This window comes from Melanotaenia boesemani, chromosome 9, assembly GCF_017639745.1.
Source record: "Melanotaenia boesemani isolate fMelBoe1 chromosome 9, fMelBoe1.pri, whole genome shotgun sequence".
NCBI lineage: Eukaryota > Metazoa > Chordata > Actinopteri > Atheriniformes > Melanotaeniidae > Melanotaenia > Melanotaenia boesemani.
Genome location: NC_055690.1, coordinates 30750638 through 30776373, shown reverse-complemented (window position 1 = coordinate 30776373; position 25736 = coordinate 30750638). Strand labels below are relative to the sequence as shown.

Genomic DNA, 25736 nt, shown 5'->3' with positions numbered 1-25736 from the left:
TATATTTCTATTTTCTATTACATTATTTAATTAACTTATTCACTTTCGTTTTCTGTGTTTTTTGTAATAATATATATCTGTTTATGTTATCTTTAAATAATTTTTGTCGACGGTTTTGTGTGTGTGTGTGCTGTTGTGTTTCTTTATTTTCATTATTAATATTACCGTTTTTTATATAAATATACATTTTAGTTACTTTCTGAACAGCAGAACCATTCAGATTTCAGTCAGTGTTGCATTACTTGTTAGTAAAATATGAATCTGTAACAGGATATCTGAATACTGTTGCATTGAAAGTGTCTATAATTTAACTTTCTAATGTAATTTTATGGGGTTGAAATCTGTATAGCAACAGATGACACTAATGAACATCACTGAAACTTACTGAAGTTGTTTTGTATTTTTTTTATTATGCATTTAAAACCAGAGCTGTTTTCTGTTGATAGCTTTGCTTCATTTCCCAACTTGTGTCTCAATAAGGAAATCCTTTTTAGACTTTTACCCATATTAAAATCACCACATCTCCATGTTTTCCTATGAATTCACTTCTGCTCTGACACGATAACTTGAGGTTATCTGCTGGTTAAAATAATAACTGATAATGAAAAAAGTAAAGGGAGGAGTTGAGAAGGACTCAGATCTCTGCAGGCTTAAACTTTCAAGTTCCCGTCATTGATGTGACTCCGTCTCTGATTGTGATCAGTGGAGTAAAGTTTTTTTTGTTTGTTTTTTTACTAATCAGAGTAAACTGGTAATCTTAATAGCTCCCTGAAAAGTTTGCTGCCACACAGGCCACAGATAAGTTTCATCTTCTCTCTCTTCCAGTCATTCAGGTGCTTTACTTCTCTAATCTTTCTTTTCTCTTTTCCTTACAAATGTTACCTTTCATGCACTCCCTACCTCCGTCCAGTCTTGTGAGATGTCAGCTGCTGGGTAGTGAACACACACACACACACTGTTTTCACACTTGAACATGTTTGACTGAACAGGATATGACGGCAGTTTCAGTGTGGATGTGAAACTGCTGCACAGTCGCGGACAGATGGCGAATTTTCTGCTTCAGTCAGAAGAAAAGCATGTTTTACCCTGTTAAAAAATCTCATCGGGATTAAAGTTCATTGCATTTAAGAACTTGCTGCCTTTTTAGCTGCACTGATCACACAGGCAGACATTATGACATGCTGCTTGCTGAGCGAAGATAAATGTACAGTTGAAAGTCCCAGCAGAATATGATGATGTGGAAAACGTGTCCGTCAGTGCAACATGATCATTAGATCTTATACACATGACTTTGTTCATCAGAGGACAAGATGTTACTGATGTTTTATTCCAAATATTACAAGGAAATATGGAATAGTTCAGAGTGGAAAGTTTTACGTTGAGCTGTGTTATCTGTGGAGGATGTTATTGACAATGCAGATAACAGCAAATACAGTAAATACTCACTTCTTCCAGGTGTTCAGAGAAAGCCGAGGAGCTCTGGAGAAACGGATCTAAAGTTAGCGTACATATTGTCCTTTCTAGTCTACCGTAGAAACATTTGGGAGAGTGATAGAAACTGTTTGTTCTGTGGTTGAGAAAACACAAGGAAACCGGAACCTGGAATTTCTGTCTAAGCGTGATTCTAGTTTTACTTTCTGCAAAGCTGAAATACTGTGATGACTCAACAGACAGCTACTTTAGTTTTCGGTTCCTCAGGGATTTTCAGAATGTTTTACAATAGAAAACATGGATGTTCAGGGATCTGATCAGTGATGTTGTCCTGTGCTTTGTGTGAGTGAGTGGACGCTGATACTGGTGCTGCCTCCCAGATGGCGGGAAGCAGCTCTCACCCAGATGATCTGGTGGCATAAAAACACAGGAAGGGAATTAGTTTATTGGTTTAAGTGTTATAATATCCACTGTAGCTGCTATTCTTGGTCATTTTTATATTTTGAAGTCTTTTTCCAGGTAGTTTTTGTTTCAGTTTTCTACTCTGGAAAAGTGCTAAATAAATAAAGTTATTTCTACATATTGTGTACAACAATCTAAACATAAAAATAAAAACATTGTGTATCAGCTGATCTGATTCCTAAATATCAGAATCGATCACATCGCTCATATATATATATATATATATATATATATATATATATGTGTGTGTGTGTGTGTGTGTGTGTGTGTGTGTGTGTGTGTGTGTGTATGTATAAAATGTTATTTTGAATGAGGTCAGTCTTGTCAAAACCAGACCATTTCCAGAAGGCTACTGATGTGAATCGATATTAAATCATTAGCTGAGACAAAATATTCCTGCATATTTCCTTACGTTGTGCTTTGGATGCCGCCGAGTTGGTATTCTGAATCCTGTGCACTGATTGGCTTCGCCGAGTCACAAGACTAAATCCTGTCTGCTGATTGGCTTCTGAGGCACGCATGCATGAGGACTTTCATGCGCCTCTCCTTTACCGTCTGTACACCATCTGTTTTTTTTTCCTCGAGACAGTATACTCGATAATGTAAAAATTGCACATCGTCAAAGCAACATTTACGATACTATCGTACGCGATATATATCGCCCATCTCTAATAGAGAGGATTCTTTATGATTAAGTAATCATGGCGGTATTAAACGCCATTATTAATGAGTGATGGTGGTATTGTGCAATTAAGTAACCGTGACATCACTAGGTGGTTGTTCATGTTTTCTCGGTCTGTCTTCCTGTAGCTGCTCCTGTTGGTTCTTTGCTTTGCTTTCATAGGATATTTTCCATCAAGTTTCTTTAGAGATGTATTAGCAGGCTGTCTGGTTTTTCTCTTACGGCTGAACGTTTGTTGCTGGTACTTTCTATTTATTGTGTATCTCCTTTTAGTTTGTGTTGGACTTTTTGTGGTTGACCTGTTGCATCATAATTCAAAACAACTTGAGGCCAATTGGTAGCATGTTTTACCATTTAAAAGTTCTGTTTTAGTCAGACTAACTCAATAATTGGATTTTAACAAACTTGTAACGTGTGTTTTAACAGACTTTGGTTCTGTTTGTCTTTTCAGGATTTGTGGTGGGACAGTCTGGACTGTACCAAGCCATCACTATGTTCTTGGTGGCGTACTTCATTATCTTTATGACAGTGCTGTCAGTGTGCGCCATCTCAACCAACGGAGCCCTGGATGCTGGAGGAGCCTATTGTATCCTCTTCACACACACACACACAGACACACACACACACACTTCCCGTCATATGATGATCTACATGTGACAGTCAGCTCTGTATAACATTGTCATGTATGAAGCAAACCCAAAGAGATGTGTGTTAAACAAAGATGATCTGTTTCTGGGTTTTACTCCAGTTTTGTGTGACGTTTACTGAAGCTTGATTTGATTGTCATCTGTGCTGCATAAATCACATTTGTTTGGACTTCTTGTCTTGTTGGAATGTAGGCATAAACTAGTTTGATGTGTTTTTGGTAAATCTGCCAGTCTGGAAGTGAAATGATCTTTTTATGTGTCTGGGAGGGAGACCAGCGTGTCTCCCTTCTATAATTTCAGAAAATTCCTTTAGTCACCTCTATTAAAATCCTAACTGACCATCTCTGATCTAATTATGGATGAAAATGCCTACTTTGACACACAGTACACACACACATACAGCCCAAATTTATCCAGCCTTCTCTGTGTGCTGGTAAAGTTGAGCTTTTGCAGGCTGAAGTTTGGGGATGTCCACCAAAACAGTGTTCACATTTATTTGTGAGCTATAACCTGTACAGTACAATCGGGGAGGTTAAAACAAAAAAAAAAAAAAAATGTACAAGTGCATAAGTGTGGACACCTTTAAACTAACACTTGGTTAAGGAAACCTTTAGTTATAATTTATTTACCACATTTAGTCTTCTTGGGTTCACACCTGCCATTGTCACCCTAAATGGATGAAAAGACAACATATGATCATATAGGTAGGTTACCAGAAGACTTACAGCAACACTCCAGGAGCTGCATGAAGTTCTGGAAGTATGGTTATGTACTAAATGTGACAACTATCTCCTGTGTTCTCCACATGGCTGAACTACAGATAGAAGCTTTTACTAATAAAAGAAGTCTAACTATAGTCTGCAAAAAATACTCCAAGTCTCCTAAAAGCATGTGGGGAAAATGTGTTTCAGGCCAACACTGACCAACGTTGAACCTTTTTGGCCACAATTGCCCCCCCCCAAAAAGAAAAAAAACAAAATTGCTCTGCATCACCAAAAGAACATGATACCCATGGTGAAGCATGGTGGTGGCAGGACCATGCTGTGGGGTTGCAAAGTCACTTTTTCACTTTTAGCCTAAAACCTTCAGGCGTTTGCTAGAAAGCTGAAGCTGAAGAAGAATTTCCCCTTTCAACATGACGATGATCCAAAGCAGACATCCAGCCCACCTAAAGAACGGCTCCACCAGAATAAAATGGAAGTTGTGGGACTGGCTCAACCAGATCCTGGTACCTAAATCCAATAGAAAATCAGTGTGGTGACCTGAAGAGGGCTGTTAACAGGAGATATGTGAAGAAAAATGAGAAATTTCACCAAGTATAGATGTTTCATGCTTAAAGACTCCTTCCCAAGAAGAATTAAAATGTTCTTCAACACATATTTACTTAAAGGGTGTCCATACTTCGGTAACCAGATTATTATATGTAGTTTATTTCCATGCGTTTTTCTCCTTTACAGATTTTTTAGTTTTCACTTGAATTATACAGGTTAAATGTTAAATTAAAGGTGGGGAAAGTTGGGAAATGACTTATTATGGTTACATTTTTTAATATGACAAAAGTTTGTAATATTAAAAGGGGTGTGAATAATTTATATCCACTGTAATCCTGCCCAGCAAGGGTAGACCGAGCCAGCCAAATCGTTTTTCTTTTTTTACACAATTAATACAATTAAATAAAAATTAAATTAAAACCCGTTTCCGGACTTATCTGGAAAATGACCTTGTGACTGAATGGAAACACACATTTAATGTTTCCATCGACAAAAGTCAACCTGACCTTGACGTACGCCTCAGACATGATCAGCCGAGCGTTGGGTCCAGAGTTCGGCGGCAGCATCGGCCTCATGTTCTTCCTGGCCAACGTGTGTGGCAGCGCCCTCTATGTGCTGGGTCTGGTTGAAGCCATCTTGGCCACATTTGGAGTCCCAGAGGGTAATATAAAGTTTTACAAAACAACACACAACATTTAAACTTGGGTTCTGTATTTTAACTAAAAAATGGAAAATGTCTTCTAACATGTGAAGAAAATCTAAACCAGCAGCCTTAACCTGCTTAACCATCTATTAAACGGAAATGTGCTGTTTTTCACTTCCAGAGCAAAACAAATATTAGATGCCTCGTCATATCTTATGGTAATTACGATTACTTTTTAAAGGTGGTGTTTACAGAAGCGATTTGGTTTCCTTTTGAATCTTTTTTTTAATCATTCTGAAGTAGACAAAGCTTCAATAAATAATTGATTAGTATGTAGGTTTACTTTCTGCTGTATTTCAAATAGAAAATGTTAAATACTTACTAGCTTACAACATTCACTTATCAGCTTACATATGACAGAATCAGTTGTTTTTTATCTATTTATATTTTTTGTTAAATATTTCAGAGGCAACAATTAGAAAAAAGCATCATATAATGCTAAAGTAAGGACCCGGCATTCAGTGCAGCCATGTCCAAAACGTTATAAAACACCACAACAGGCAATCTTCTAGTTGCAGCTCCAGATGAAAACTACCACTGCAACTTGTTAAGGATGTCTAAACTCGGTCCTACTGTAGTAAGAGGAGCTGATCATTTCTTCCCTATCTGAGTCTTCCTCATCCATTTGTTGGAGCTTAGCCAAAGATTATTCTGCCTTCATTCTTATGCTTCTGTTCATTGTTTTTGTTATAGCCAGGATTTTTTAAAAGGATTCTTTACTCATGGGAAATGGGGAAAATTTGGCCTTTACAGTTTCTAACTTATTAGATAATTCCCCGAATCAATGGCAAAAAAAGCAAAAAACAAAGATAAATTTACATGACATAATTTTAGAAGTTATAATCCAACACTAAGCCGGAAATGCTCCTCTTTCTGTAACTGATGACCCTAACCCTCAGACGTTTTATGCTGTGAATGTGACCTGTTTCTCCAGTCATCTTCTCATTCTCTGATATAACAGTGATAATTTTTTAATTAAATTAAAAAGCATTTTGTCATCTCCCCAGACGGCACTGTGGCCACGTCTTCCTCCCAGATCCTGCCGTCAGGTTACTGGTGGTCTCTGCTGTACGCCACCGGCATCTCCCTGCTGTGCCTTCTGGTGTGTCTGGTGGGAGCCCACATCTACGCAAAGGCCACCTTCATCATCTTCCTGGTGGTCATGTTTGTCCTGGGCACCGTCTTCGTCAGTTTCTTTGCAGTAAGGCCTCGAACCATCGTGCTGCCGAGCTCTGCGTTTTTCAACCCAACGGCCAACGGGACGGGCCCGAGCTTTCCCACCACGGCCAACTTTACTGGTTTCAAGCTGGACACGCTGCTTGGGAACCTGCGGGGTAGGGTGACTCGTGTTCAGCTCAAATTTAGTTTTAAGTCAGGCGTTTTTATCCATTTCATGTGGTTAACATGATAAAAGTTATTCAGTTTCCCCAGAATCCAGTTAAGCTGTAATTTCAAATGCTCCACATCTGGAATATTTCTAGGTTTACTTTTTGCTTACAAACAGGACAGTGATGATTCAGCCTGTTTTATGCCGGACTTGACCTGAACCATCCATAAACCCGCTTACAGACAGCACAGAACCTTTGTCCTCCTGCTGGCAGAGATCCCAGTTTTCACTCCATCTTTAATTAGATCTTGTGCTCTTTGGATCTCAACGTCCATGAAAACCTGACTGAGCACTTTGCTTTGTGTGCAAGGATTTATATTCAAGCACATGATTACTGAGCTAACTTCTGCTACTCAGGCATGTGCACGTGAAAACTATTACATACACGCAAGCTTTAAGTCAAATCCTGGTTTAACTGGATGTATACACAGACATGTAGAGATAGTTTGGTTTTATGGTTTGTGAGTATTTAACAGAGAAATTGCAGCAGGAGTTTTGCTTTATCAAACATTATTTTAAAGGGGAACTAGTTAATAACTAAGGATTTTTTAAAAGGAAATTAGTGTGATAGTGGAAGTTAAAGTTGGTCATGTTGGACAGATCTGGAAAAGGCTCAGGTTTCTGAACCGAATGCTGAGCACAGATGTTTCCTCTGTAAATAATATGATTTAACAAAATACACCTGTTGTGTTCAGTCCTGTAAAAGATTAGCAAGGTGCTATTTGAACACCGTCCGTTTACATTTTAGCCTTTCTTTCCTGTAAAATTTCTGTTTTATGACGGAAGATTAAAAATCAAATATTTCGAATTTGAATTGAAACAAAGTGAGGAGATGAGTGTTTGGTGGATTATTTCTTTGTTGTAACAAAGCTTCTTGGAAATGAATCATTTATCGTTGTAAAATCTGTAAATTTCCCTTTTAAATGGAGCCACATTTGTAAGAAAATGTATTTGTGAGATGAGCAGCAGAGTTAAATATGTGGGTTGTGTCCATAAAAATCTTCTCTGCTGGAGCCAAACAGGTGATTCTGCTGCCTACTTTTGTTTGATGTCATTTATTGGATGATAGAAGTCTGAGGCAATATGATTTATTGGTAATTTAACAATTTATTCAGTGCCACTACTGAACTTTAGCAATTTTTCTCACTTTGGTGACCCAAAGTGATATACCAGTTCAGCATCCACCTTGCATCCCGTATCTTCTCATTGCTCCTCCTCTTCATGCTGGTCACACACTGCTGTGTGACAGCATCCCATTCTTCATCCAGCATCTGTCACCAGTCAACCAGTGTGCTTGTATTGGTCACTTTGGTATCAAAACCAGCCCAAGATGAACAGTTCAGTGGGGTGAGGTTAGGACTGGACTGCAGGCAGGTCATCCATCTTCTGGAGGTGGTCTCTGATGAACTCCACTCTGTGGAGACCGACGCACATACTCAACTCTGCTGGCTCCATTTGAAAGGAAAATTAACGGGCTTCCATCCGTATAAGATTTATTACCAAGTAATATTGTTAGAACAAAGAAATAATCCACCAGACTCTAATCTTCTTATTTTATATGCTAATTTGACGTAGATCTAAACTCTGTAAGCTTTTTCAAGCCGGCTGAAGTTGTGGTGCCAACAAACTGGAGGAAAGTTTCCTGTGTTCAGCCTGGTGATGTTGATAAAAGCACAGCTTCAGTGTTGCTTCTTTCTGCAGCCGACTACACCATAGATTACACAACAGGAACAATGATGACCTTCGCCACGGTGTTTGCTGTGATGTTCAACGGCTGCACAGGCATCATGGCGGGTTCTAACATGTCAGGTGGGTGAGGGAACGAATAAGGGGAGCTTATTTTATCTGCAAAGGGACGTGATGTTAAAGCTGCCTTCTCCAACAGGTGACCTGAAGAATCCCAGCTACTCCATCCCCCGCGGCACCATCACCGCTGTCATCATCACCTTCATCATCTACAACTTGCTCAGTGTTCTTCTGGCCTGCTCCTGTGATCGGTTTGTAGCAAGTTCATGTTTCTTCCTGTTTTCATTTCCACATTTGTCTTAATGTTCTGCTGTTGCAGCAAAAAGCGGAGGAAGGACCTTGAACATCAGTTCACACATCTCTGATATTAAATGAAAACCTTTAAATACTGATGTAGAACAATTAGATGTTAGCCTGTTGTGTATTCTGCAGATGAAATCCACCACTTAAACACCGTCAGATAATGGATACAGGATTGATTTCCTGCTTCACTGAACACAACAGAACTTTAGAAAAAGATGGTTATAAAACCATTTACTCCAACTAAATGTGATCTGATGCAGGTGTCTGTTAATCAAACTAAAATACATTTGTGAGTGAAAGAGTGGAAATGGCTACACTGTGTGCATTGAGCCTTTAGCTTATTTTAAACTTGACTGACATTATTGTAGCAATATCAGATGTTATATTCGTTACTCAGAAGTTCACTTTTTAAAAATACTTTGTTCCCTTTCTCACAACATTTAAGTCAGGTTGAGGTCTGAATTTTGATCTGTTATTGTGTATGGGATCATTGTCCAGCTGCATGAAACAGTTTCAGACCTATTTATCTGTCAGACAGATGGTCTCACATCTGACTCTAGAATACTTTGGTTTCCAGAGGAGTTCATGGTCTACTCAAAGGGCCTGATCGACTAATGGCTTGCGTGTTTAAAAACATGTCCAAACTTTATACCGCATGCAAAAACACTGGGCTCACCAAGGATTGCATTTGTTAAATGGAAAAAATAATGCGGACAATCCATTTAGCGTGTTTGCCTTGATGAATATGCAACATGGGCGTCTCTGCCAGAAAAAGCTAAATATTGGAATGAGCAGATGCAAATAGATCAACATAGCACACACAGTGTGATTTACCAAACATAAAAATGATTGCACTGGATAATTTCGGGTCTACGTCTGAATGGCAGGTATTACGTGGTAGAATTTTACACAGAAATGGCTGCAGGAGGAGGCTAGACACCTCAAAGGCGACGGAGAGAACACATCTTTTGTGATAGTTTAAATATTTTTGGTTGTGTGTTGAATGCTATGTTATGCAGGATGGGCTGTTGCTGCTGCGTTCTGGGTCTGCTGACATTGAGAGCCCTCACCACCACCTGTACCCCATCTTCCATCCCTCTCTTAAGGGCATAAATGAGCATCATCAGTAGTACAGCACTGACCAGCTGCTGAGCATGCGCTGCAATGCGCCCTCTTTAGTCTACACAGTGTACAATAATTTTGTACAATAAAAATGTCTTGGGCTGAAAGTTTTAATTAGTCGATAAAAACTATTGTGTTGTCACATACCATGCTCTGCAATCAGCTCTAGAGCGTCATACCTGGTATTCCAGCCATCTGCTCTTCACAGAAAATGAACTGCACCACTTGTAAAATACTGGTCAGAGGCATTTCTGTGTGGCCCCCGTTTGTATTATTTGCCAAAGTTTTATTATAAGCAATTTCTTTTAAAGTTTGTCTTATATCTTTTCGCCTCCTCTTAACCTCATCTGGTGTTCTTGTGTTTTGTCAACTGCATTTACTATTTAGTAAATATTCTTCCACATTGAAGTCATTCTAGTGACGTTTAGATTTCTTTGTTGGAGCTCATTAACATTTTTATTTGCCTCATCCATTAATATCTGTATCTCAAATGGGTTGAATTTAATTTTTTGTTTGCAACCTTCCTGCTCTGCTTCTAAACTGTCCATTGTGAAACCATGATTCTTGCTAAATCCTCATGTGAATGCTGCTGTTTACACCTGTTATAATTGCGCTAACATTCTTAGTTGATCACCTGCAAATTTTAAACCACACGTGCAATCTATTTGCATCAGCAAGTTTAGTAAATCAGGCGCTATGACTGCAAAGTGTCTAGTTCCAAATCATCATCCCTCCACCACCGTGCTTGACAGTTTGTATGAGGTGTTTGTTCTGATATGCTGTCTTTGATTTTCTCCAATGTGCTGCTCTGCAATCTGACCAAACATCTCCACTTTGGTCTGGTCTGTCCAAAAGATAATGGGTCTTATTCACTCATATCTTCTTATAAATCTTCCTAAATTTCTTCTTAAGTTGTACGTAACAAGTTTTTTAGTGAAAACCCTCCATCAGATTCATGAACGTATTCATACACAGCAAAACTGTTTGCATCTCTCCTCTTAGATTTCTAAATGCCAATGTCTTGTGAGTTGAAAGGACGGACCAGCCGGCCCTACTTCACATGGGTAAACGCCCAAAAAATGCCCATAAAAGGTCTTGAGACTGATGGGCCCTTTGTAAACAGACAGTGGGATTAATTAACCAATACAATGTCAAAAGAATGAATATAAACAAATAATAATAATAATAGTAGATATGTGCACCGGAACCTGATTGTCTCCATTTTTAAATTGTTAACTTGGTTATAAATAATCAGACAGTGAGATTCAGATCATATAAAATCAACTTTATGTACAAAGGGGTCTTTATTTTCTCCTGAACTTGGACATCAGCCTGAAGTCTGGTCCCATAAATCAGGCGAACATCCTGGTGGTGTAGTGGTTAAAGGGGAAGGTGGTACACTACCAGTCAAAATTTTGGACACATTTTCCTATTTAATCTAATGGGAAAATTACTTTTGACTGGTAGTGTACACCAAAGAATGAATGTAATTTCATAGCCCGCTGAACCTTCTATAGTAGGTAAAGCAAAGGATCTCCTGCTCTGTCCAAACACATGCAGCATCCTTTTAAGATGTGGTGCATCTAATGGTTGGTCAGTGGTGTTACTGAAGGTCAGTGTATAACCATGACTGCCTTATAAAACGAATCATTATAATGAAAATACAGTGTTGTAGTAAATGTAGTAAAGACCACAGTCAGCAGGTGTATCTGGGAGTTGGACACATGCAGTAACATTCTTGCAGTGGTGGTTTCAGAAAGACCAGAAATAGATTTAAATCTAATGAAAAATAGAATAATTTTCCCCTGAGGGAAATTTTTTGTAAAGTACATGACTGCAATTTTATTAACAGTGGAAAACAACAGAAATGCTGATTTTGTTTAAATATTTTGACAATCAAATGCTTATGAAAGTAGTCCTGGGTGTTTGTAGAATTTGTTTATAGCTAAGAAGAAATTAGAAAAAATTCTTTCTCTCTTTAGATTTTTTATTATTTTTATATTGTGTAAGTGAAAGTGGGTGGACTTTTTTTTTAGATATGACATGAAGTATATTCAGAACTAGGTTTCGGTTTTCAGCGTTGAAAGCAGGAACCTATAATTTGTAGTTGAAATATTGAACCGTTGGCTCACTTCTAACAATCTGTGAGGGACATTTACTTCAGTATGAGCATTTTCACTCTTATGATCAGAGCTGTGAAGTCTCTGATTCTTTGATGAGGTCGTTGATGTTTATTTTTTTTCCATTTATCCCCCGTCTCCCTCTAACAGTCTCTCTCTACGTGTCAGCTGCCAGACTTCAGTATTGATGTGGCTTTAAAGTAAGTGTTGCCAAGGTGCTAAACTGAAATGTCAAGGCTGTTAAAGAGCATTGGAGATCAATATACCCATCATTTACCCTGCTCTGTGTCCTCCTGCATCTGCCTGCCACACCTTCACTGATACGTTTCTCTACACAGTTTGTCTTCTGAACTATAATACCAAATATTTTTCTCTGAATCAAACACATTACTTATGTTTTATGTCTTTATGTTAGCCTTTTATGGATGTGTTAAAATGCATTTGTTCACTCACACACTCTCACACACACACACACACTCACACACACACAACTAAGCAGCACTAATGCGGTTGCTGTTATTAAGGTAAAACTGTATTAAGTATTTGTGATGAATTAGTCCACGTGAGCTCCATCTTTGCTGGAGATGTTTTCTCACAGGTGGAATCGTCACGGTGTGGATTCTGGTCACAGCTCAAAGGGAGTCGGATGATGCAGAAAATGCAGCTCACTTAAAATGCTGCAAGAAGCTGCAGTTGACTGGTTTTGTGTTGATATTAATGGCAGGTGACAGACAGAAGAGCAGAAGATTGTGAAGCAGCACACACACTTAGTAGCTGTAAATGCTGCTGTGTTCATCTGGCTGCTGGCTTCATCGTCTCTTTAGACCTGGATGCTGGCCATCCAGATGTGGCCCCTCCATGTCTGCAAAATCAGGACCACACTGTATGAGAGAACGAAATACATGAAATATGAAATATGAAATACTGTGAGTGAGTAAGTTAGTAAAGAGGGGAGTGGATGAATAAAATCAGCAGACTTTTTTCTAGTTGTGGAAATAGTGGCAGAAATTATACATGAGGTGGCATCAGGTTGCGTTACAGTTTTTGGGGCGTGGTATCCTAGAGGGGAATTTGGGTTTGGAAGATGTGGTTGTGAGTCCCCGACCCTGCTACTCTCTAGTACATGCAGAGCTGACATTCCCTTCCTCTGATCCTCTGCAGCTTCCTGTCTATGATGTTTCTGGAGAAACTGAAGCAGGAACGTGGATGGGGTGATTATAAAATACAGAAGGCGTGAGCACATTTGGTCTTAAAGCCTAACCTTTACATTTAGACGAGTCATTTGACACTTTTATCCAAGTCAGCAAACTTCAAGCTTCTCGTCTTCAAGTTGTTTGAGTTTGTTTGGTTTATCTGGATCACTGCAGCTGGACTGATGTGTCAAACGGTCACTCATTGAATATTTCCTGCAGTTAATCTGAGAAAACAGTTTATTTAGCTTTAAATCAGTTACTTAAATTTGGTTGCTAACTGGAATTTGCTGTTTGGACTTCCTGCAATTTACTCATAAATGTAGTTGTGCAATGTTGGGAGAAATCCACCAGATGATCATTTGAGAGATTTCTCAGAAGAAGCTGTTCAGTAATCGGCAAGCAGCCACAATTAGGAAGTGATAACTGAGCTGTTTGCCTGTTGTATTGCCAGCCTCAGTTTTTTCCCTGCTTTAAATTTCATCTGCTGCTTCCAGACGAACATTTCCATTCGCTGCCGTTTCTGCTGCATTAAAGCACCAGAAAATATGAGCAGCAGCATCTAAAGTACGTCATAAACTTTACTGAATGTCTGCAGGGAAACTGAAGATAAATGTTTACTATGGAACAAGAATTGAAGGAAAATTTACTTTTTACTAATTTCTGGTTTCAGAAGAAAAACAACTTATTTGTTATGAATGGAAGATCACTTTATGACATTTTGTTGTAAATTCAAGCACATAGGCAGATTAAACAGTAAAGAAGACTTAACTAAAAATCATAGATTTAAATGTGATGGCTTTACTCTGCATGTGTGAAACAAAACTCCAGGTTTGCAGACAGGATGTCACTGTTCCAGAGTAAAGACCCAAAAAGAACATTTATATCTTCATATTATGAATAATGAACATATTGTAGCTGTAATTAATCATATTTAATGGTATATGATCACAGAAATGGATACTTTATCAAAAATGCACAATTATTTTGCTTTGCAACAGGTTGAATGAACTGTTTTAGTGATACATAATTACATATAACTCATTTTCATATTGATACAATAATTGATGTTAATTCAATTCAGCTTTATTTGTACAATTGCAGCAATCTCACGTCACCTTTACAGACAGTCCAATTTAGTCTAACTCATTATAATCCACTAAAACAAATCAATCATATGATCCACATTTGTCCAGTTTATGAGTGTGGAGTGCTTTCTCCAGGTCGGGAATGAGGTCCTGCCCCAAGTGGAGGAGTTCAAGTATCTCGGGGTCTGGTTCACAAGTGAGGGAAGGATGGTGCGGGAGACCGTCAGGCGGATCGGTGCGGCGTCTGCAGTGATGCGGACTCTGCACCGGTCTGTCATGGTGATGAAGGGGCTGCGCCAAAAGGCAAAGTTCTTGATTTACTGGTCCTTCTACATCCTACCCTCACCTATGCTCACGAGCTGTGGTTAGTGACTGAAAGAAGGAGATTGCGAATACAAGCAGCCAGGGTGGCTGGGCTCTTCCTTAGAGATAGGATGAGAAGATCGGTGATCTGGGAGGGGCTTAGAGTAGAGTTGCTGCTCCTCCGCATTGAAAGGAGCCAGATGAGGTGGCTCAGGCATCTGGTCAGGATGCCTCCTGGACGCCTCCCTGGTGAGGTGTTCCGGGCACGTACCACTGGAAAGAGGCCCCGGGGAAGACCCAGGACGCGCTGGACAGACTACATCTCTTGGCTGGCCTGGGAAAGACTTGGGATCCCCCCCAGATGAGCTGGTGAATGTGGCCGGGTAGAGGGAAGTCTGGGCTTCCCTTCTTAGGCAGCTGTCCCCGCGACCCGACTCTGTATAAGCGGAAGGAAAAGGATGGATGGATGGATGGATATAACTGTTAATATAAAACAATCAATAAATATAATGGCCTAGCCAAGGAAACCAGTGGATTACATGAAGTTTTCTCTTTCATTCAATCCTTCATCCTGAGCTGCATGAGGAGGCAGTGGAGAAGAAAACCTCCATCACACCCAGAACCAGGAAGGAAAATGGATGCAGTTGGTGTTGATGGTGTCTGGTTTACATGTTTGATTCCAGTTTGTGGCACTCCTGTAGTTGCAGGGTTTGTCCACAGTGTGGCAGTCATGCTCTGCAGCTGCCAGGTAAAAAGTAAAGTAGTCATTACAAGTGAGAGGTGGGAGAATTCCCACAGATAAGGGCCGAGGGAGCATTTTCCCAACAGTCTTTGTGTTGTCAACACACTATAACCAGGGATGGGGTCATTTCACTCAGCTAGTCCATACTCGCTCTAAACGTGGAGTTGTTGCTGATTATGGAATTCCTGGAAAATCATGTCAATCTGCTCTGCTTCCCAACACCACACCTGTTTTTAGTGAAGTGGGAACAACAACGGCAGATGCAGCGACAGGACTGTGTGTGTGTGGTGTGTGTATGTCTTCAGTGGTATTTGAGTTTCATATTCATTAAGTCTGTACAGAAAATGCAGCTCATTTGCATCCTGCAGGTCACTGTTAATGCAGCAGCCAAAGATTGTGTTTGCTCTCAGATTGGTCATGTGATCTCCTGATTTGGTAAAAGGGCTACAGATGATGGTGATGATGATGCTGATGAAGGCTAAGGGGATGTGAGATCGAGGCCAATCTATTAACCCTGTGTGACCGACCAGCCAGCCATGACAGATTACCCTGTCGCAACTTTATCAAGATCTTTGGGTAGTGTGTATTTTAATGTGTGTGTGTGTCAGAGGATGCATGATGATTAATTCAGTTGTTTTATAGTTATGTTTTTTTTTTTTTTTTTTAATTATGGTCATCATTTACGAAATGGTTTCATTCTGGAATGTGATCTACCCGAGCCTCCTCTCTCTGCTTGAATGACTTCTTTGTGTGTATGCGTGTGTGTGTGCGCGCATGTGGGTTGGTGGGTGGGTGTGTGTGTGCTGATCTGCGCTGCGCTATAGAAGCTTTTGTATTAACAACCAACTTAATAATTCTATTAATTTGGATCTTCCGGGCCTTCTTTGTCTTGCTATCTTTGACATGCAGCTCTGTGAGTGTGTGTCCAATCTGTACATCCCCCGAAGTGCTTCTGTCATCTTTATTCACATGCCCCCACGCAAACACACACAAGCACATTGAATAACTCACAATGAATTTGACTGTACAGTTTTTCTTGTCTTTGTTCTCCAGAAAACATGTTAGTTTTTCTGTGCATGTTTCTTTTCTTTTTGACTTATTGCAGATTATTCTTTCAGCTTTAGTCCCTTCCTCTGCAAGATTGTACAAAAATTCCCGACTTCTTTCTGTGTGCTGAAGTTTAAAGTTTCCACCTTCACGTCTCGTCCTTTCCATAAAACGTCCCTGCAGCTAGAAGATGGGCCACATTTTTAGCTCTTCTTGTTGTTTTTGGCCCTGTCCCATCCCTCCCTCATCCTCAGGATTCCCATCCTGCTTGTCAGTTTGTAGTTAGTGGAAGGCAACAAGTCCAGCATCCACCCCTCCTTCATCCAATTCTGTGGCACTATCACCCCACAGCAGCATCCTTGGCTTCCACTTCTCTTTTCTCCCTCCACTCCCCATCTATCATTCAGCCATCCATCCACCGACCGTTGTTATTCACCTCCTATCGCTTCGTTGCAGAGATCCCAGTCACTCTTTTTTAACCCCCTCTCCCCTCTTTTTTTCCCGCTCATCACGGTCCCATTTTGTTTTTGAGGAGGGGGTTTAACAATGGCAGCAGCACAGGCCAAGCCTGTAACAGCATGTCCTCCCTGAATGAAAAGCAGCAGCATTGAGTTGAGGAGAGGAATTCATTTAAAATGGCTTGACAGACACTTAATGTTGTCCCAGTAAGATATGAGGCAGTTTATTGATGGATATTTCACCTGTGGTCGACAAGACACACTAATCCTGAATTCTAATTTGAAGTTTTGATCAGATTATACAGAAGGGAGTCGACGTCTTGATGTCACTCATCATTTTGTTATTTGGTGCAATCTCTCATTTAAAATGTCTTTCCATCTGCTTTTCTGAGCAAAGGTAAACATATGTCTGGGATTTTAGTCCAATCACATGATCTACTCGGCAGATGAAATGTGTCATGGACATGGATGTTCTTGAAAAATAATATAAGAAGAAAAGCACAAAGATTATACAGTATGTACAAAAACATTTATGATTAGCATAATTAATGGACTGGTATAATTGTTTCTCAAATGACTGAATATTGAACAAATTAATAAATTTGGAAATTAATTAATTAAATACTAAATGAAAAAAACACTGACTGTCATCCATCCATCCATCCATTTTCTGCCGCTTATCCGGAGTCAGGTCACGGGGGTAGCTGCCTAAGCAGAGAAACCTAGACTTCACTCTCCTCGGCCACATTCACCAGCTCATCCGGAGGGATCCTGAGGCGTTCCCAGGCCAGGAGATGTAATCCATCCAGTGTGTCCCGGGTCTTCCTCGGGGCCTCTTTCGGGTGGGACATGCCCGGAACACCTCACCAGGGAGGCGTCCAGGAGGCATCCTAACCAGATGCCCGAGCCACCTAATCTGGCTCCTCTCGATGTGGAGAAGCAGCGGCTCTACTCTGAGCCCCTCCCGGATCACCGATCTCCTCACCCTATCTCTAGGGAAGAGCCCAGCCACCCTGCAGACAAAACTCATTTCGGCTGCTTGTATTTGTAATCTTGTTTTTCCGATCACTACCCACAGCTCGTGACCATAGGTGAGGGTAGGAATGTAGATCGACCGATAAATCGAGAGCTTTGCTTTTTGGCTCAGCTCCTTCTTCACCACGACAGACCGATGTAGAGTCCGCATCACTGCAGACGCCGCACCGATCTGCCTGTCGATCTCCCGCTCCATCCTTCCATCACTCGTGAACAAGACCCCGAGATACGTAAACTCCTTAACTTGGGGCAGGACCCTGTTGCAGACCCGGAGAGAGCACTCCTCCCTTTTCCGGCTGAGGACCATGGTCTCGGACTCGGAGGTGCTGATTCTCATCCAAGCCGCTTCACACTCGGCTGCGAATCGCTCAGGTAAGAGCTGAAGATCACAGCCCGATGAAGCCAACAGAACCACATCATCCGCAAAGAGCAGAGACCCAATCCTGAGGCCACCAAGCCGGATCCCCTCAACACCTTGGCTGCGCCTAGAAATTCTGTCCATAAAAGTTATGAACAGAATCGGTGACAAAGGGCAGCCTTGGCGGAGTCCAACCCGTACTGGAAACAATTCTGATTTACTGCCGGCAATGCGGACCAAGCTCTAACACCGGTCGTACAGGGACCGGACAGCTCGTACAAGCGGGTCCAGCACTTTTTTACTCCCGGAGTACCCCCCAAAAGAGTCCCCGGGGGACATGGTCGAATTCCTTCTCCAAGTCCACAAAGCACATGTAGATTGGTTGGGCAAACTCCCATGCCTCCTCAAAGACCCTGAAGAGGGTGTAGAGCAGGCCCACTGTTCCACGACCAGCACGAAAACCACACTGCTCCTCCTCAATCTGAGGTTGGACTATCCGACGAACCCTCCTCTCCAGCACCCCTGAATAGATCTTACCAGGGAGGCTGAGGAGTGTGATCCCCCTGTAGTTGGAGCACACCCTCCGGCCCCCCTTTTAAAGAGTGGGACCAACACCCCAGTCTGCCAGTCCAGGGGAACTGTCCTCGATGTCCATGAGATGCTGCAAAGGCGTGTCAGCCAAGACAACCCTACAGCATCTAGAGCCCTAAGGACCACATCCACCACCGGGGCCTTGCCACCGATGACCTTTTAAACCACCTCAGCGACCTCAGCCCCAGAGATGGGAGAGCCAGCACCAGCTACCCCAGACTCTGCTTTCTCATCGGAAGATGTGTTGGTGGGATTGAGGTCTTCGAAGTATTCCCTCCACCGCCTCACAACGCCTAGAGTTGAGGTCAGCAGCCCCCCATCCCCACTGTACACAGTGTTGACGGAGCACTGCTTTCCCCTCCTGAGCCGCCGGATGGTGGACCACAATCACCTCGAAGCCGTCAGGAAGTCATTCTCCATGGCCTCTCAAAACTCCTCTCGTGCCCGAGTTTTTGCCTCAGTGACTGCTGAAGCTGCGCTCCACTTAGCCCGCCAATACCCATCAGCTGCCTCTGGAGTCCCACAGGCCAGAAAGGTCCGATAGGACTCCTCATTCAGCTTGACGGCATCCCTTACTGCCGGTGTCCACCAACGAGTTCGGGGGTTACCGCCACGACAGGCACCAATGACCTTTCAGCCACAGCTGCGGCTGGCCGCCTCGACAATAGAGGCATGGAACACAGCCCATTTGGACTCAATGTCTTCCGCCTCACCCGGGACATGGTTGAAGCTCTGCCAGAGATGGGAGTTGAAACTCTTTCTGACAGGGGACGTTCCCAGCAGACCCTCACAACACGCTTGGGTTTGCCAGGCCTGACCGGCATCTCTCCCCCACCATCTGAGCCAACTCACCACCAGGTGGTGATCAGTTGACAGCTCCGCCCCTCTCTTCACCCGAGTGTCTAGAACATGCGGCCACAAGTCTGACGACACGACTACAAAGTCGATCATCGAACTGCGGCCTAGAGTGTTCTGGTGCCAAGTGCACATGTGGGCACTCTTATGTCTGAACAAGGTGTTCGTTATGGACACTCCATGAGGAGCACAGAAGTACAACAACAGAACACCACTCGGATTTAGATTAGGGGGGCCATTCCTCCCTATCACGCCCCTCCAGGTCTCGCTGTCATTGCCCACATGAGCATTGAAGTCCCCCAGCAGAACGAGGGAGTCCCCGGAAGGAGTGCTCTCCAACACCCCCTCCAAGGACTCCAAAAAGGGTGGGTACTCTGTACTGCTATTTGGTGCATAAGCACAAACAGTGAGGACCCGTCCCCCCACCCGAAGGCAGAGGGAGGCTACCCTTTTGTCCACCGGGGTAAACCCCAAAGTACAGGCGCCAAGTTGGGGGGCAATGAGTATGCCCACACCTGCTCAACGTCTCTCACCGGGAGCAACTCCAGAATGGAAGAGGGTCCAGCCCCTCTCAAGGACAGTGGTTCCAAAACCCAAGCCGTGTGTCGAGGTGAGTCCAACTTTATCCAGCCGGAACCGTTCAACCTTGTGCACCAGCTCAGGCTAGCTTTTGCAGCCGAGGATCAGACTGCCAGGGTCCCGCCTCTGGCAGCCGCCCAGCTCACACTCTATGGCCCCTCCTGCAGGTGGTGAGCCCATGGGAGCCCACTGACTGATTTTGATAAACAGGACAGAAAACTCTATATTTTGCATTTCAGTCTTTATAGTAAATGCATTGCAAAAACACAGAGAAAGCAGGAATTAGTTCACATTTTATCAGATTTTTCATTTCTAAGTGGCTCATTCACCTCTCTCACTTCCAACAAAGAGTCAGGACTCCTGACACGCAACCTCATTTAAGCCATTTCTCCCAACATTGTGCTTAAGTTGGCTTCTGTAATAAATTAACTTTCTTTCGACACCTTTCCAGCTGCGTTCAAAGATGTTCAGTCAACTTCTCTTTTCAGAAAGTTTACTCTTAGACCTTGTCAAGTTCTAAACTATATGCTATTCTTTTCTAAGGTTATTGAAAGTGCGTTCTTTAAGATGGTCCAACATTTCTTCTCAATGATTGGCCTTCTTGATCTAAATCACTCTGACAGCTTCTCTTCTAGTGGAATTTGACTTCTCTGCACCTCTGAATCCACAGTTCATACTGTCATAAGAGGAAATCTCTGGTGATGCGCACTGGTTTGATTTAAAGTATCATTACCTCTCTACAGGTGTACCGCAAGGCTCAGTGATTGGCCCCCTCTTCTTTGCAGTTAAGTCCTCTTCCCTTTTGGGCCATATCTGACTTAGTATACCACTCAGCTACAGCAACTGGTAGAGGCTGTGGTTGTCTTTCACTCCAACTACTGCAGTGTTGTTCCAGCGGGTACAGTAAACAGCAGCAGATCTACTGTTTGATCAACCACAAAGGTCACATCACTTCTCTAGACTCCATCCATCCATCTAGGCTACAGGCTTCTTCCTATTCCTGACCACTTTGTGGTACAACCAGTGGTTTCATGATGGTGGAACAAGCTGCAAATGCTGTCAGAGCTTCAACAACCTCTGAAGACTCATATCTTCAGAGAACACATAAACACTTAAACATAGTTTTCACTTCTTCACCTGCTCTGCTTCTACTGTGGATTTTTAAATGAATTTAATTTTTAATGCGTTTCTGTCTTAAGGATTGAAGCCAGTGTTCCTCTTCATTTTTAAGTAACTTTTTGTACCCATCCTGTTCCACGTATTTAATTTGGTCCCTTCTTGTTGCAGAACTTTCTAGATTTAAACATTTTGTCCTACGAGGGCTGCAATCCAGCAGGTTTTCCATGTATTCCTGCTTTAACACACCAGAATCAAATTAAATGGATCTAACAGCCTATTACAATGACTCATTAATTTGAGTCAAGTGTGTTGGAGCAGGGATACATGGAAAACCTGTTGGATTGCGGCCCTCATAGGAGAATTGAGTAGTCCTGACCAAATGTGTCTAAGACCCTGTTTACATGGCGTTTCCGCACAAAACCCAAAACTTTTAACTTTTCATTTTTTTGGGGGGGGGGCGCATTTACACAACTACAGCATGAAAGCTACCTTCGTGCATATGGAAGACGCAAATGGATCTTGAAACAATGTAAGGTACATGCCAGGCCTGTAGTAGGCAGTAAAGCTTTGCAACGACACGCTCCATTTGTGAACTACATCATGTTAAGACTGAAGCACAACAACTGAGTAATTATCTAATGCATGTAAACTATGTGTTTTTGCTGAAGCCGTTAATGTTGCACCAGAAGGTTTGGTTTAAGTGACCAAAAAACTTAAAAAGCAGCAGAAACAGAACATACTGTAAGTGGGTATAAACAGGGCCTGAGTGAACAGATGCAAGACAACATGACAGACATTATCATCGCCAAAAGACTCCAGTTAACGTTTATACAGGCAGGATTCACCTTGGTTTGCAAAGAAAATTCACTCTACAGCCTGTTGTCAAACCTTTGCGGTTTCATCCACCCAAAACTTTTTCAGTGTAAACGAGAGACTTTCATTTTACTGTCTCAGCATCATTGTGTAACAATAGGGCCCAAAAAAAGTTTATTTCAGTCTGGAGCAACCGAATCATCCTCATGCTGGTAAACCAAGTGGCTGGAAGTTGTTTCAAAAAATGACTGAGGAGAGAGGCTGTAGTCCAGTGTTGTTCATTTGAAAGCATTCACAGAATACGTTAATTTTTCTGTGAAAGCTGAACTGAACGCAACACATTTGTAAATAAAGAATATGAATGTGGACATGAACTTGTTCAGATTAAATGAGGTCCTGTAACAGTGACAGCCTGCATTTTCACCGGCGCTACACGACTTAACACTACGCTAGCCACCATGCATTGCACAGATCTAGCTTAGCAAACCGACAATGCAAAATGCCCCACTCTGGCAAGTGGAGGTGAAAGGAGAGGAGCTGCAGACGCAGCGTGCACATGTTTCCTGTATTAAGTACTATCTGTTCATCAGTAAAAATCAAACATTTCTATCCAAGTTATGTTTGCACTTAAAAAGCAAGTTAGAACGTCAGCCTCTTCTAATTTGAAGAGATGTGGAGTTGAAGCATCCATCCAGTTGAGAGGGTATCTACAAGTCCTTGCCATTAAAAAACATAAAAAAAAAGCCACTGGGAAAGAGCAAGACCCCTTGCCATCAGCCCACATGACCCAGATCACACTGCCTGCAGCCTTCAGGAGTGTGACTTCCTAGGAACAAGTTAGTTGGCTAGTTACAGGTTTCTCAAGTTCAGTCTTTCATTCTCACTTCTAACTTAACCCTTTGGAGTTTTTAACACATGCTATAAATGAGAAATAAATGTTGATTATGAATCAGATTTTAATGATTATTCATCCAATTTTTATATTGTGGCATCACAGGGTGGCAGCCATATTAGATTTCATTAATTTTACTACGAACTATGACTTTAAATTTTATTTTATTTTTACTGTATTTTTATGATTAAAAATAAGGTATTGACGGTGGTAATTTATTAAATTAATTGCGCTACCATTTATAACAGAATTAACACACCTAAAAAATAAAAAATCCCACAGTTTTGTACAAATGTTGCTGCTGCCTTCTCCTCCCCCCTCTTCTCCTCGACCTCCTGTTCCGTGAATCATAACACCGGCTGTCAGTGATCAGCTGATCGGCGTTTCTGTTGCTAGAACCATCTCTCTAGTTTCGCTTGTATATAGTTCAGCTGAGAAGGAGGAAGCTAGAAGTTCATGGTTCACACTGTAACATATTTACCTGAAAGTATTGTTTCTTTTACTGGCAATAGTAAGCTAAATTTGTCAGTGTCATGTCTTATTCAGTACTGAGTTGTGCCAAAGTCTTTCTAACTCACTGACGAGTAGAAGAGATTAAGCTAAGTGCGGAAATGCTCTTTAAACTGGTGAGTCTTTAGTTTGCTCTTAAAAGTGGATAAGGATAATGTCAATCAGGCCCATGTCACTGTCACAAAAAGCTGAAAATGAAAACTGTTAGTAACAGCAGCCGATTTTAGTTGGATATTGTTTGCATTTATTTCATGTAACTTTTCAGTATTAATGAGGTTTGTTAGTGACACAGCTGTAAAATCTAGTAAGAAGCAAGGGGAGATCTTCTCTAAACCATTGATGCTGTGCACAGGGCTGATCATTTAGGGGCCATGAACCCTTCACAACCAAGTAGCTGACAGGACCTTTTTAAGGTCTAGACTTTATGAAATATTGAACCAAAATATTACAACTAAAATGATCCTCGAATGTAAAAAAGTAAAGAAAACTCAAGTGAAGTTTAGTTAACATTAAATATTTGTTAGCAGCTCTTTCTGCAGTAAAAACAGACACAGCTGAGTTTTGTGTTGAGCATTGGAGAAAAGATAAACAGATCCCAAAGAAGCTGGGATATGCAGAGATGGGTGGAGGGGTGATGGAGTAAAGGAAGGAGAGATGGTGGTTGGTGGTATGTTTGCACAGAGCCCTTGTTAGTTATTTAATAATCCTTAACTAGAATCAACTCCCCTCTTTCCCTCTTTCTCTACCTTAGTTTTTCCTTTCCGTTTGCCTCCGTAGCTACACACTAGAAGTACCTGCTGGGTGAAGAAGAAATGAGGCTGAACACCAACACTTAATCCCAGAGGTAAAAGTGTTGGTGTATTTGCTTTTATGGAGTCAGTTTAGATGTCTCAAGGTCTGAACTTGCTGAATGCAGCCAAATCCAGGCTGAAGGTGAATGTGGCTCTTCATTAACAGCTCTACATGTTTAGGCTGTTTCTGCTCAGACTTTTTGAAGTGTGTTCTGAGGGTTTTCATACTGGCTGTGCTTGCAAAAAAGATTTCTTCATTGTTTTTTTCCCCACTGGCACGGTGGAAAATAGTCACTTTTTCAAGTCTTCTGGCTAAGCTGTTGTATTTTATATCTTACACATGACATTCACCAGTGGTTAGCTAAGTGCTGCATTTGTTTTAGTTTTTATGTGAAATCTGATATAAAATGTAAACTGTGGAAAAAGCTAAACCTGATGTCCTAATGTTTGTTTTCTTTTTTTTTTTTTTTTTGTGATTATTCCATCATGGCCTTCAACAAAGCGCTAGAGTTGAATATAAGGTGTCTGAGTTCAGAAAGAAGTTTATTTAGTAAACAGAGGCTTTAACTAAAGTTTTCAGGATCCTGTGTTTTAGATATTTGATCCATGTCAGAGGCTCATAATTAGAACAGATACATCTCAGTAATCTTGTCATTTGTCTGTCATCCTTGTTGATTTCAGTACTGAAGTATTTTATCTAGAATTGTCATTAGTTTTATTATCTGTAAATGTTTGTAACATTGGTAAAATTCAACACATTGTTCTGATGGGTGGTGCACCATGGATGATTCATCAAAGAAACGCAAAAGGACATTAGAGAGAGAGAGAGAGAGAGATAAGGAAAGAGAACGTAACAAAGCACAAGATAGAACAAGAGTCACAATCGCACTGACTTCTGCTCGCTAGTACCTATGATGCAGCATTGTTCCTTCCATTGTTTACCTTCGATCTTACCATGTCCCGGCTCCTCTGGCGCAGAACTGTGATATCGGTCTCACTTCAATGATGTAAAAACTGGATGAAATACAACGTGAGCATTTAGACTGAGATCGCTTAGAAAAAGTTTGGATATGTATCCGATGTAGTCGCACATATGCATGTGGCCTGGGGCGTATTTGGAAAAAAAAATGGATTTGTGCTGTTTTGACTGTAATAAAAAGATCCGATATGGGTCATTTATGGGCAAAAAAGTCTGATTTGAGTCATCTATCACTGCAGTGTGAAAGGAGCCTTAGACTTGAGAATATTTTAATGTTGGCTTACTCATCTAAAAATGCTCGAGTCATTACAGAAAACTACCTGACATCATTTTCTGGTTTTGAAGTAACCAGGAATTTAACTAAGGAAGCTTTTTACAGTAAAAATAAATAAATAAATAAAATATGGTTCTTATGTTGTTGATGGAGAGGTTTGTTGGAGTATTGATTCCCATGTTCTTCAATTATATTTTCCAGAGATATGAATGGTCTCTTACTGGTGGAGCGAGCATGA

The 25736-nt window shown here is 41.3% G+C and overlaps 1 protein-coding gene across 1 annotated transcript in view; it reads left to right on the top strand.

The window, feature by feature from the left end:
- zgc:153039 (uncharacterized protein LOC767698 homolog) overlaps window positions 1-25736 on the top strand; it is a 76879-nt gene that overhangs the window by 714 nt on the left and 50429 nt on the right. Inside the window, exons 2-6 of the mRNA XM_041994998.1 lie at window positions 3027-3161; window positions 5017-5154; window positions 6204-6530; window positions 8285-8392; window positions 8469-8580. Coding sequence (XP_041850932.1) covers window positions 3027-3161; window positions 5017-5154; window positions 6204-6530; window positions 8285-8392; window positions 8469-8580 — 820 coding nt within the window. The remainder of the gene's footprint in view (window positions 1-3026; window positions 3162-5016; window positions 5155-6203; window positions 6531-8284; window positions 8393-8468; window positions 8581-25736) is intronic.